The sequence below is a fragment of the Engystomops pustulosus genome, chromosome 2 (genome assembly GCF_040894005.1).
Source record: "Engystomops pustulosus chromosome 2, aEngPut4.maternal, whole genome shotgun sequence".
Taxonomy (NCBI): Eukaryota; Metazoa; Chordata; class Amphibia; order Anura; family Leptodactylidae; genus Engystomops; species Engystomops pustulosus.
In genome coordinates this window covers 178,829,091-178,844,000 of record NC_092412.1, presented here as the reverse complement: position 1 = coordinate 178,844,000, position 14,910 = coordinate 178,829,091, and the positions used below count along the sequence as shown (strand labels likewise).

The 14,910-nt window shown below is 38.6% G+C and overlaps 1 protein-coding gene across 3 annotated transcripts in view; it reads right to left on the bottom strand.

The window, feature by feature from the left end:
- Positions 1-14,910, bottom strand: part of RASSF5 (Ras association domain family member 5) — a 76,358-nt gene that overhangs the window by 27,537 nt on the left and 33,911 nt on the right. Inside the window, exon 1 of one of the 3 annotated variants that reach the window (XM_072137432.1) lies at positions 10,486-10,825. The exons of the other annotated variants lie outside the window; for them this stretch is intronic. Coding sequence (XP_071993533.1) covers positions 10,486-10,590 — 105 coding nt within the window. The 5' untranslated portion in view covers positions 10,591-10,825. Of the gene's footprint in view, positions 1-10,485; positions 10,826-14,910 lie in introns of those variants that run through there. 3 annotated transcript variants of the gene reach the window in all.

The following is a 14,910-nucleotide window of genomic DNA, read 5'->3' as shown; positions in this document are numbered from 1 at the left end:
CAAATGAACAGATAATAAAGCTGATTAGAGAGGTGTTCAGTGATTTTACTGAATGGCGGTTCAGATACATGTTAAGAATACTCATTCTCATTAGCTAATTAAGTATTTCTGATACATTTCATTTACATATTTCGAAGTATTTTCTGATACACAGCAACATCTCACAGTTACAAATAGAGGACCTGATCTGAAATTTATTCTGATTTTGGTTAAATTATTATACAATGGCGTATGATAAAGGCCACACACCCTGCCCCCACCCCACCCGTGTCCTGTTGGATACATCAAGAGACATAGGCACGGCTGCCGTGCAAAACCATGCCAGGTCTGACCTGGCGTAGTTTTGCGAAACCAGCAAACTAAAAAAAAGTGCCATGGAATTGCATAGTCTCTATAATAATTGTAAATTCTTTCATTTTGGCGTAGAAGCACTGATAAATCTCCCCTCATGAATCTGTTGACAGTTTCCCATTAACCTCTAATACCAAAGAAAAAACTTTTAATGACCAGAATCTCAATTTCATGAAATGATAATTACATTAGGGTATCTGCACAATGCCCATTTATGTTACATTAATTGCCCTGGTGTTGTATTTTAGGAGCATTGTTCTGGTGCTGTTTGTATGGAGAAGCTTTGGTCTTGTGTTGTATTTATGGTACTCATTGTTGTGGTGCTGTATGTATGATAGGAGCATTATTTTGGTGCTGTCTTTATGTGTAGAGATGCTTTATCTATGATCCCTTACCTCTATATTTTACAATGGACTTTACCAGTCTGCTACTCCTTTCTTTACTAAGGCTAAGATGTTCACAGTTGCCGCTTACCCTCTATAAGGAGCGGCCTTTGCCAATTACTTTATTTATAGTAGTTATATTCTTATACACATGGGACAGTATTATTCTAGCAATATTTTTGTATGTAGAGAGCATGATTATTGTTGTTATATTCATGTACACAGGAGTATTATAGCAGTTATATTATTGTCCAAGGGAGTGATATAATAGCAGTTATATTGTTGTAAACAACCTGTATTATATTAGTTAATGTAATATATAAATCTGTATGTATGTATGTACGTATGTCCAGTAAAGGAATCTGCACCATTGCGTTTACAGTCACAAAATTTTGCACAGCTACTCTCTGTGACTCAGGTTACGTCATTGACTCGGTTTTGAGACAACATTTTTTACCCCACGCTTTCCAAAATGAACTTATTAACCACCATATGCAGGAGCCAATGGGGCACATTTACTTACCCGTCTGAAGGAGTTCACAGATTGTCCGACTGGAATGCACTCTACCGCGATTCACTAAGATTGTGTGCCCGATATCATGCATGTGTCACTTCCCCAATCCGGTCCTCCACTTCCTTGTGCATGTAAGTGCTTGATCTTGCGACACAATTTGAGTGTTAAATCTCGCGCTCAGTCCGAATCAGTCAAATCGTCCAACGGCACGCCCCCCGATTCCTGTCGCATGAAAGCCAGCGCATCTGCGCCACAATCCAATCGTGTGCGGCACAATCTCCTGTTAAATACATGTCGGAAGACGTCGGAAAATCCAACGAAAGTGCAGCCGTGGACCCGTAGTAAATAAGCCCCATTGTCTGCTGCTGTGGCAGTTAGAAGCTGAGCCTTGATTGGTGGCTTTTCTGCCACAGGTCATTAATATGAGCTCTGAGCTTTGATTGGTTACTATAGGTGATGAGTATAAGACATCTTATGTGTGAGGTAAAATGGATAGAGATACAGAGATGAGGTAAAACTGTTCCAGTTGCCCCTGGAAACCAATGAGAGTTCAGCTGTAATTTTATAAACAGCTGTGGAAAAATTAAACTTGACCTCTGATTGGTTGCCGTGGGAAGCTAGAACAGTTCTGCTCTCAGACACTTCTGATAAATCTCCTCATAGACACAGAGACAGTCATAGAGAGAGACACAGAGAATGTCAGATAGCGAGGCACACACACACTGTCAGAGAGTGAGGCACACAGAGACTGTCAGAGAGCGAGACAGACTGTCAGAGAGAGTCAGAGAAAGAGAGAGAGAGAGAGAGAGACGATCAGGCAGAGAGGCACAGAGACAGAGAGAGGCACAGGAACTGTTAGGGAGCGAGAGAAGCACAGAGACTGTCAGATGTCAGAGAGCGAGATAAAATATTTTTTGTTAACCCATTCTATTTTGTTATAGCTAAGAGCAGTTATTTACTATCCTGAGCAACACCGGGAGCTACAGTGTTCAATAATACATTGCATTTGTTTCCCTGCTTCTACACCAGAAAACTGGCATAGAAGCAGTGATAAATTCCCCTCTATATCTTGCAGCTCTCACTTTGGCTAGTGGGCTTAATATTTCACTAATAGTAGATTGACTCTGGCTTATTTTGAGGGGATTTCTAGACAGCAGTCACCTCATTTACTTTACATACGAGATTACTATAGAAGAAAACAACTCAGTAGAAAAATCCATTATTGCCCCACTAGTAGCAAAACATGATGTCACACTTTATCTGCAGCCCCCCCCCAACTTAATTTAATGGGAGGTCTATGGGGTATTGGTGAGTAACGGGGAGTTACGAAGCAAAATATTTTGCTCTCTGTGCTCCTTTTATATATTTGTACACCTTCTCCAGCAATGGCATATTCAGAATTCACTGTAAATTACATGACTTCATGTTCTTTCTCATGATTCATTTCAAAAAGTGGAAGCAATAAGAAAACATGTTGCTGCACTTCCTGCGATGAGGCAGGATGTTAATTCAGAGGCGAACCACAACTCTACACAACCAGCAGACTAAAGCAGGGTCTGTGTTCAAACACGGCAAGGTAAAGCAAAAAATGTTTGATACTAATATATCTGCCAACTGGTAAAATCTGCATTTTCACAAATAAATAAGTATATCAAATATTATTTTATGAATTACCTTTTTTTTTCAAAAAATGGCTATTTACCTACCAAAAAATAATTTAGTTTAAAGGGGCTCTACGGTTCAAACTGGCTTGCATAATAATGAGTTTATGTTTATTTTGTTGCAACCTAGGAATGTAAGTAACATTGTGCACAATGTCAAGTTATAAAAGGACTTTCTAGGATAGGGGTTGTGTTGCAGATGAATGGAGGTCTGACTTTGTCCAGATTGGTAATGATGAGGTGTTTGGAATTTTGGCAGTTCAATTTGGAACTGCCAAAAGCAACCTATCCTTAGAAGCCCAACAGAGTTGAATACAGTTGCAATGCAATAGGGGTTGATTTGTTCATGTTTTGATTTAATGAGACATGACTTGTATCAGTAAGAGTACAACTGATTGCGTAGCAAAATTTTACAAAGGGTGCAATCCACAACAAGCATTTTGCAATGTATACAAAAAGTGGACAACTCTTATGAATATTAGCAGAAATTAAATAAATTAACCATTACAAGTACCTTATATGGGGGCATCTTCCGGAAAATCAACTTTGTAGTGATAAGCAAAGAAGTTGTATAAAGTCATAGATTTGGAGAGCTAGGCACTGATGTCAAGCTTTCCATGCCTCTGCTGCAGTCCACTACATCCGTCACAGGAATATCATTTACAGTGGTGTTGATGTTCGGAAAGCATATTCAGGAATGTTAAAGTGTTATTTCCATTTGGACAGACACATTTAATTGAATTCATCTGCCATATATATACAATTCTTCAATTGCATGTGATTAAAAAAAATACATATCTTGGATGTCTTAATATCTTGGAAACAAGATAGTTTGTCCTTGGATACGGCCACCTCTCCACTCTGGCAGTAGTAGCCATATGCACTACTGAGGCCTCTGCCAAACTACCTGGATTCAGAGTTCATTATCATAGAATGGATCTGGGACTTGCTGTAATTCCCACTCTTTTTGTATGCAAAAACAGCTTATTTGTGCAATCACTCCATCAGCAGTGGTCGTATCCAAGGACAACATTTCTATGAGACTACATTTATGGGAAATTATATTCACAATGGTCCATTTCTTTAAAAATACAATTAAAGAAGTATATGTATATGGCAAATGAATAGGGGTTCAGAGAATTGTATGCTTTCAATTTTGTAGCAATGCTTTGTGAAATGCCATTCCCTATGCAGCCTGAATGTGCACCTTTGCATCAAGCAAAGTCTGCAAATGGTTTAACGTTTGGTGAGAGCTCAAGTGGTCCTCAACCTTGTTAAACTCTTTATAGATGAAAATGGATTTGCAAACCAGCCGTTCATGTCCAAAATCTATGCCTGTTCCCACAAATTTCTCTTTGTCTCAATAGGGTAAGAATCCTAAAGATACAGCCAGGACCTTATAGAAAACATTCCTAGAAAAATAAAGGCTGCTATAGCTACTAAGGAGTGTAACCCTTATGCTAATACCATTTTTCTAATGGGATATCCAAAAAGATGTCTATATACTTTGACCATATATTATAAGGTATATTATATAGAAATTAAAGAACATGTTCTAACAAAATGCTCCAACTAAAACACACACTAGTTTCATTAGTACATAAACACAGAAATTGACCAAATAAATTTGAGTGAGTTTGGGAAATTTAGTGCGACTACACTACTAATAATTATCTGTCTACAGAGGTTTGGATTCAGCACTGGAGAAAGATTTTTTTTAAAATAAAACTTCATTTTATTCCATATATATTAAAATATCACAATGCATGTTTCTGTAGATTACCTACGGGTTTCTAAGATTCCTATTTCGACCATGACTACGAACAAAATATGAAAGTTTGAAACGCGTAGGTCATCTACAAAAACATGTATTGTGATATTTATATATATATATATATATATATATATATATATACACTCACCGGCCAATTTATTAGGTACACCTGTCCAACTGCTCGTTAACACTTAATTTCTGATCAGCCAATCACATGGCGGCGACTCAGTGCATTTAGGCATGTAGACATGGTCAAGACAATCTCCTGCAGTTCAAACCGAACATCAGTATGGGGAAGAAAGGTGATTTGAGTGCCTTTGAACGAGGCATGGTTGTTGGTGCCAGAAGGGTTAGTCTGAGTATTTCAGAAACTGCTGATCTACTGGGATTTTCACGCACAACCATCTCTAGGGTTTACAGAGAATGGTCCGAAAAAGAAAAAACATCCAGTGAGCGGCACTTCTGTGGGCGGAAATGCCTTGTTGATGCCAGAGGTCAGAGGAGAATGGGCAGACTGGTTCGAGCTGATAGAAAGGCAACAGTGACTCAAATCGCCACTGGTTACAACCAAGGTAGGCAGAAGAGCATCTCTGAACGCACAGTACGTCAAACTTTGAGGCAGATGGGCTACAGCAGCAGAAGACCACACCGGGTGCCACTCCTTTCAGCTAAGAACAGGAAACTGAGGCTACAATTTGCACAAGCTCATCGAAATTGGACAGTAGAAGATTGGAAAAATGTTGCCTGGTCTGATGAGTTCGGATGGTAGGGTCAGAATTTGGCGTCAACAACATGAAAGCATGGATCAATCCTGCCTTGTATCAACGGTTCACGCTGGTGGTGGTGGTGTCATGGTGTGGGGAATATTTTCTTGGCATTCTTTGGGCCCCTTGGTACCAACTGAGCATTGTTGCAACTCCACAGCCAACCTGAGTATTGTTGCTGACCATGTCCATCCCTTTATGACCACAATTTACCCAACATCTGATGGCTACTTTCAGCAGGATAATGCGCCATGTCATAAAGCTGGAATCATTTTAGACTGGTTTCTTGAACATGACAATGAGTTCACTGTACTCCAATGGCCTCCACAGTCACCAGATCTCAATCCAATAGAGCATCTTTGGGATGTGGTGGAATGGGAGATTCGCATCATGGATGTGCAGCCGACAAATCTGAGGCAACTGTGTGATGCCATCATGTCAATATGGACCAAAATCTCTGAGGAATGCTTCCAGCACCTTGTTGAATCTATGCCACGAAGAATTGAGGCAGTTCTGAAGGCAAAAGGGGGTCCAACCCGTTACTAGCATGGTGTACCCTATAAAGTGGCCGGTGAGTGTAATATATATATATATATATATATATATATATATATATATATATATATATATATATGGAATTTAATGAAAATATTTCTCGTGTGCTGGATACAAACCTCTTCTTTTACCTCGTAGATTACAACAGCACATGGCACTCCTTCTCCCATGCACCTTCCTCCACAAATTCACCTTTGCATACAATTTTACATGAGTGAGCTAACTACCTTTTGTGTTTTTTTTTCTTAAATCTCCTCCTTCCATCCACTTTTCCTGGCTTCTTCCTCCTGTTTTGCCCACTTTGGGCATGTCAGGATGGCCAGATTTACTATAGTCTTGGAAAACAGCACATGGAGGAGAGAGGAAGCTGCATTGTGGTGCAGGGAGGAGTAGAAAAGCCAGGACAGGAGAGAATTCATTTAGTTTTTGTCTACCTTTGGGTCTCTAGTATTATTGTCAGCTCTGGTGGTCTTCAGTATTGTTACTGTTACTGTGTGAGCTTCGCTGTAGAATGATCTACTCAAAAATAGGCATGCTGAGACATCTAGTCAATCTTTAGTGCAGCCTGGCAGAAGGTATTCCACTTCCCTGTATCACAATCACAAGACCAATAAAACATTATATAGTTATTCAACTGAAAAGAAGGCTAACAACCACACAAAAATGGCTAAGATATTTAAACTGCCTGACTAATATTATGTAAGCTCCCTTTGTGTCACCAAAACATCTATAATTCATCTAGGCATGTACTCAACAAGTACTCTGCAGGTGTCCTAAGGCAATGGTGGCAAACCTATAGCACAGGTGCTAGAGGTGGCAGAAAGTGCCCTCTTTGTGGCACCCTGGCTGTTGCCCCTGCACAGAGTTTTCCAGAAAGGAATTCACACCTACTCATGGGCCTGTAAGAAGAGCGAGTAGGTGAGAACGGGGTCAGATTATTATCGGAGCTCCTGCACCAAGACCTGTGACTTTTCCTGTTCGGAGGTCCCTAGGGGGAAGTTGTTCTAAGGTATCTGGCACCAATAACTTAGGACGGAGATATTTAAAGACATTATTTTTTTAGAGCATGTTTCCATGTGACTATTCATATATAATAAAAAAAAACTATATACTGCCATTCTTACTCTGGCCACTGGGCTGACACTTTTTAATTCTTTAGGCCCGGGTTTTCAAAACAGTGGTCATTTCATGCACTTTACAGACAGGACAATTGAAAATAATCCCTCTTATTTATACCTCCTATCTGCACAGATCATGACTCGAAAATTGTCAACATATTTCCTTTATAGGGGTTTTGCATGTCGTATATGTAGAATAAACAGAAAGCATGCATCTTTATGACAGTCAAAAATATAGAGAATAAGGTGATTAACCAATCTTCATATTTTCAATGCCAAAGAGAAGATTACAGAAAAACCATTTATCTCTGCTAAAGTGATTTTAGTAGGTTTTATCCACAGAATAATTATGTTGGATAAGAAAAGTTTATTTGCAGTGTAGATTAAAGTTGCTTATTGTTATAGAGAGTTAAAGAGGACCTGTTATCCATGCTTACTAAAATAAGCAGCTCCTAGTGCTTAAACAAACGCAGCAGTGTTAGAATGATAGAGTTATCAGAAACCTCTGTACAATAGAAACACCAGACCGCTCTCAAAGCGGTCTAACGTATTCATGAGGGGGTGGGTTTAGGGGCGGTGACTGCCGCATGACGCGCAACAGTCACCAGCAGCCTATGGAGTGAGCGGGTCAGACCGGGGAAGAGGCAGTGCCTCGGACCTCCCCCTCATGAATACACCAGATAGCTTTGCGAGCAGTCCGGCATTTACATTGTACTCCGCCACAGTGTTAGATAGCGTTATCGGAGGTTTACAGTAACGCTATCACTCTAATACTGCGGCGTTTGTTTAAGCACTAGGAGATGCTTACTTTAGTATGCAGCTCCTAGTGCCGTATTTATGGGTGACAGATCCTCTTTCTGTGTCCAATGTGTATTGCAGGGACATATCTGAGTGAGGTTGCCTTGTTATGGCAGGTGGTATAACCCAATATGCACTAAAAACTTAATAGAGTAGTAATGTTTTAAAAATAATTACATTAAAATGGTTTTCCAGGCATGAATGGGTTGTCTGGGAATACATTTTATTTAGATATGGCTTTAAGAACTTATTCTAGAACTTATACTACTCACCGCACTCCTATTCAGCAGTGTCGTTGGCTATTATTCTGGGCTTCTGTTCGTATACAGAGGCTGGCGGCGCTGTCCTGACCAAACTTGCCGGCTACAGCCTTAACCCCTTCTCAACATGCACCGTACAATGTGCTGAACCGGTTGTATGGAGAGGGCTCATGGGCATAGCTTCTCCACAGAGAGTGGGTGTTCATTGTATTTGCAGCAAACACCCACCGTTTACTGCCGTAATTAGTTCTGGCAAAGATCACAGTTGTGAACTACTTACATGCTGCTGGCAAAGCTGCTGGTGCCATGTAACAGCCCGCAGCCCAAAGTCCCCACCATCTTGGCTGTGATCCTTGTTCCCCATGACGTAATCGGAGAGAGACGATCCATTGCCATTATAGCCTTGAGTCTTTGTAGAACCTGAGGACTAGTCATCTAAGAAGACCTGTTACAATGTGCCAGTGGCTCGTTGTAACAGATCATGTGCAAAATCCCCATATACTGTAGTATGGCAATATATGGTAGGATCGGGCAATTAAGGGTTAAAGTACCCTAGGAGAAAAATGGTAAAAATAAAATATAAAAAAATGAAACCTAGAACTGATAAAAAAAATATATACAGTAAAATTAATAAACATGTAAGATATGAACATGTCCCAAAAGTCCCGATCTATCAATACATAAAGACAGTTATTCCCAGCAGTGAATCCTTTTGTCATTTTACAATTTGAAATAAAAAGTGATCAAAAGAAAGTACAGTCCCACAAATGGCATCAATGTAAACATCATCACGTCCGGCAAAAATGACACCTTAGACAGCTCTGTAAGCCACAGTATGAAAGTTATTAGTGTCAGACCATAGTGAAATTAAATGATATAGTTTTTGTACAAAAGGTTTAATTTTTTAAAATCTTTTAAAATACAAGTAAATAATTATAATAAATTTGGTATTCCCGTGATCATAGCAACCCAAGAAACAAAGGAGAGATGTCATTTGGAATGAAAAGTGAAAGGCGTAAATACAGAGTCCACAAGAAAATGGTGCAAATGCTTTGTTTCACCAACTTCCACCAACATATTTTGAATTTTTACGCACTTCCCGGTACATGGCATGGAGAATTAAATACTGTGACTGGAAAGTTCAAAAAAACAAGTCCTCACACAGCTCTGTACATGGAAAAATAATGCTGTAATCTGGATATGGTGGTGAGTATAGGAGGTTTATTATTTTTAAAATCTTTGCACTTGTGTGAAATTTTGTGACTGGCAAAGCACTAAATTGAATTCAAGCACTAAATTGCATTAATCTGAACACCCTCATAGTACAGCTGCATCTTTTTACTTGTTTGCTGTAACATTGCAGGCGCAGAAGAGTTGCAACTTCCTACAAGTCCCACTGTGTGAGGAGGAATTATCAGGCCAAATATGAGGAACAATCTTGTTTATTGGGTCATTACATCAGCAAAAAAGATGCCAGTCTGTGTAAACAGGGCAGTGTGCTGCCAACATTTTCAGTCTGTATATGGATGAATGAACCCTTCACTCCCCACCACTACATGTACGTGTAGTCATCCAGCAAGCAATGATTGGAAATTAACTTTTTCTAGGAACATTTGTTTCCAAATACTGCTCAGTTTGCCGATGTGGAAGGGCAGTATTTTATATATTTACAGACGAAGTAGGGCGATAAACTAAGAGGTACACTGATGTAAAATCTAATTTCATTTTTAAGGCTTTGAGAAAAGTGAAGAAAGTTATCATAGCAACCAATCAGGGTCTCTGAAAAATGTGAAGTCTTATTGGTTACTGTTGGAAACTCTGTGGTATTTTTTAGATTTGGTTAGCATAAAGTTACTATAAAAGTATCCAATAAACTTTATATTAGTACAGAAGGATGTAAGCGATTTAATACATCATTTCCTACGGAAAATAAGTGCTATGGCGCATTACGTATCATATATTTTATTCCATTGTTACGCTGGGTTCATTTTTTCCGAGCATATGTATGATACATAAGGTAGAAAGAGTCTATGCAGAGGTTTCCATAGCATCAAATGACCTGTATAAATATGTAATATAGGCCATAGATGAGATGTGAGCACAGCCTTGTATAGGCCATGTACCACAAACTTCCTTCTAAAGAAGTGACATGACCTCATGTAAAATATCAGGCTCTTTAACCCTTTCCTTCCGGCCATTTCAGGCTTCATGACATAAATCATAGCCATGAATTGCTTTTAGTCAGCAGCATATTGCGCCCAGTACACACAAGCATACAGCAAGAGCATTCCACTGATGTATCATTACCTTCACCGTCTTCCTGGATAGGTTTTCTCTGGCAGTAAAGAAATAATCTTCAATATCCTCCTCCAGGCTGCAGTACCCACTGCTCATACTTCCACTGACTGTCATGAGCGCCTCAGAGATGGAAGAAGCAGGGAGTGTGCAGAGATTGTGTGCTCCACATGCCCTCGCGGTGTCACCTCTCTGTTCCCTCTCACACACAAGGCAGCATTGAGGCTAGTGCAGGATTGGCACTATTGCTGCCATTGCTGAGGTATGTGCCCGGCCGGCTGCCACTATCTGCTGCTGAGCTATCAGTCAGTAGAGATACAGCTCTGTAGTTCTCAGCCTCTCCTTCCTTTTCCCCCTCCCTCCTCCTTTTCTAATGCAGTTTTTATTTCTGTTACACCACTTCCCTTATGTCCCTTCTCTATGCTGCGATCTCATAAATGTCCTTGTATGTGACATTACTAGAGGGATTTTCTGGTTCAATCCGACCTCTGTTCTGTAGTTTACACAGGAATTCCCTTAAACTTTCAGAGGGGATTTTAGTTATACATAATTGAAGATTTTTACCACAGCTTCATTTCTCTGTGATATACACCCAGCACTGCAGGTTTTTATCATCTGTAATAATATGGTACAATTGAAAAACATTGCATTCTCAAAATCAGGTGTCATGATTTTTAATATTTCTAGTTGCCATTTTATATGGAGAGTTAGCATTCAAGTTGCTATTATAGCTTTCCAATTCTTATAGGGAAAAGTAGTATGTTAAATCTTCATCTCCTAGACTTAGCTGGTATCTCACGGTTAGGATTTTGTTTCAAATATAGTTAAAAGATGGTAAGGCTATGAAAGCAGTATATACATTGGGTGTGCATAGACTCTACAAGTTAAAACTGGTAATAAAATGTACAGAATCCTACAAATTAACATAGATAGGAAACACGCAGATTAAGTGCTAGGTAAAAACACCTTTTCATTATGTCATATCAAGGATTACAATACAAGATTATTCATAAAGTACAGAATGGAAGACATTTCCAACCATTGAGGATGTTTTATACTTTCTGCTGCTTTTCATAAACAGTGCAGTACTCATACATAAACCTTGTTCTTGTACAAGAAGTAATCGTTCTGCACCTTTCTTAACTTCCTCTTGCAAAACCCAGCAGCGATGTTGCTATGTAGTACATCCGGAGAGGCAGCTAGCAATACAGATGATAATATTCTCACCCACAGATCTGTGTTAGTTAAATGTTAAAACAATACATGAAAAAAATTGCATCCTATAAAGTACAGCCTAATAATCAATTAAAAGCTAGTTATATTATTGTACATAGGAGGCAGTATTATACTAGTTCTATTCTTGTACATAGGCGGCAGTATTATAGTAGTTATATTCTTGTACATAGGGGGCAGTATTATACTAGTTCTATTCTTGTACATAGGGGGCAGTATTATAGCACTTTTATTCTTGTACATAGGGGGCAGTATTATACTAGTTCTATTCTTGTACATAGGGGGCAGTATTATAGCAGTTAAATTCTTTTACATAGGGGGCAGTATTATAGCAGTTTTATTCTTGTACATAGGGGACAGTATTATGCTAGTTATATTCTTGTACATAGGCGGCAGTATTATATCAGTTATATTCTTGTACATAGGGGGCAGTATTATACAAGTTCTATTCTTGTACATAGGGGGCAGTATTATACTAGTTATATTCTTGTACATAGGCGGCAGTATTATATCAGTTATATTCTTGTACATAGGGGGCAGTATTATACAAGTTCTATTCTTGTACATAGGGGGCAGTATTATAGCACTTTTATTCTTGTACATAGGGGAAAGTATTATAGTAGATATATTCCTGTACATAAAGGGCAGTATTATAGTAGTTATATTCTTGTACATAGGGGGCAGTATTATAGCAGTTATATTCTTGTACATAGGAGGGCAGTATTATACTAGTTCTATTCTCGTACATAGGGGGCAGTATTATAGTAGTTATATTCCTGTAGATAGGGGGCAGTATTATAGTAGTTATATTCTTGTACATAAGGGGCAGTATTATACTAGTTCTATTCTTGTACATAGGGGGCAGTATTATAGTATTTTATTCTTGTACATAGGGGACAGTATTATACTAGTTCTATTCTTGTACATAGGGGGCAGTATTATAGTATTTTATTCTTGTACATAGGGGACAGTATTATAGTAGTTATATTCTTGTACATAGGGGGCAGTATTATAGTAGTTATATTCTTGTACATATGGGGCAGTATTATAGTAGTTATATTCTTGTACATAGGTGGCAGTATTATAGTAGTTATATTCTTGTACATAGGGGGCAGTATTATAGTAGTTATATTCTTGTACATAGGGGGCAGTATTATAGCAGTTTTATTCTTGTACATAGGGGACAGTATTATACTAGTTCTAAAGGTTAAAAAGAGAAAAAGTCAGGTAACAGCTCACCCCTTGACGACTGCAGTCTTTTCAAAGTATTAATCCAGGCCAGGTGCACGGTGTATCCCCTATCACTGGTCCGGAAATTCGCAGTGATGCATGATAATGGCAAGAGGCTTAAAAAGCAAAAAGGAAAGCGGGGAATCCAGCATCCATACACAGAGAATCCAAGGTAGACGACTGTTAAAAAAGTAATTCCAAAATTTTTATTCTTCAAAGTTAAAAAGTGCATTGACATGGGCACAAGAAAGCAAGCACTTTTTAACTTTGAAGAATAAAAATTTCGGAATTACTTTTTAAACAGTCGTCTACCTTGGATTCTCTGTGTACGGATGCTGGATTCCCCGCTTTCCTTTTTGCTTTTTAAGCCTCTTGCCATTATACTAGTTCTATTCTTGTACATAGGGGGCAGTATTATAGCAGTTATATTCTTGTACATAGGAGGGCAGTATTATACTAGTTCTATTCTTGTACATAGGGGGCAGTAGTGTAGTAGTTCTATTCCTGTAGATAGGGGGCAGTATTATAGTAGTTATATTCTTGTACATAGGGGTCAGTATTATAGTAGTTATATTCTTGTACATAGGGGGCACTATTATAGTAGTTATATTCTTGTACATAGGGGGCAGTATTATAGTAGTTATATTCTTGTACATAGGGGGCAGTATTATAGTAGCTATCTTCCTGTAAATAGGGGGCAGTATTATAATAACTATATTCCTGTACCTGAGGAGCAGTTTTATAGTAGTTATAGCCTTATTTATCCGAGAAGGTAATGTAGTAGTTTTTTGTATATATATTAATTCAGTATTAAGTTGTGTTCTTAAAAGAAAAGAAGCTTTATTCCTGTATAAGGGAGGCAGTATGAGTCTTTCACTGCGCTGTACATGTTAATTTAGACCATCTATTAACAGTTTGTGTGTAGTTTAGAAACTCCATCCACATTGCATGACATGCCTACTTGCCTACTTGTTTTGTCCCCACCCACAGAATGGGGCCACTTTTACAGTTTTGTTCCAGGGCCACTTTAAATTCCCAGTCCGCCCCTGGCTACTGTTGTATCATTCATATCTCGTAACGCTTATCCTGTTATTAATGAGGTTTAAAATGACAATAAGAACCACCATCCTAATGCTTTTACAGCCTTCACTTTCAATCAAACTGGCCATCCCTCACTTAATATAGGCCTTCTACTGCCACTGCTTTCAATTTTACATAGTAGGATTGTCGACTACATAGTCTCAAGGAAGATCTAGTGAGGCGTGGAAAGGGTGAATGATTGTGATAGATGAGAAGAGTTCATAGACTGAAAGTTCTTTATTGGGGTCATTGATTACATTCTGTCAAACTGAAGATAAAATGATGGTGCCTCTATTTACTGCTCATTTCTTTAAATCTAAATTTCATTGCATTATCTAAGATACTTCATTAGCTTTTATCTAATTATCTAATGAAATAGACAGTCATGAGAAAAAGAAAGTACAACCTGTTTAAAGCCTATGGTTTTATGTATAAATACAAAGCAAACAAAAAAATTAAACCTTCACTGCCATGTCTGACAATATAAGTTGTTTGTCCCGAGATACTTTATTTCGTTGCCTTTTCCATTTTGATCTTAAAGTGATCCTATCACCAGGAATGTCCTTTGTAGCTGGTGAAAAGTTCTATGCTACGCTGATTTTGAAAATGCCTTTTTCAGCATTTTGAATAATTTCAGTAGTTTATATAAGTTTGATTCACATATAAGCACTGAAGCGGCACATAGGGGCTTTGGTAATGCCCGCAAAGCCCTTCTTGCTCATTAGCATTATTTTAAAAGTATGGAAGGATCAATTGATCACAATTAATCACAGTACAGTTTAAAAGCTTCAGAAGCTATTAAACTGTGCAGGAGCACTGGCCCCCTCCCCATCTGCTCACACTTCCTCTGATGCCACAACGCTTGCTTCTCTAAGCCGATGGGTGATATCGTTC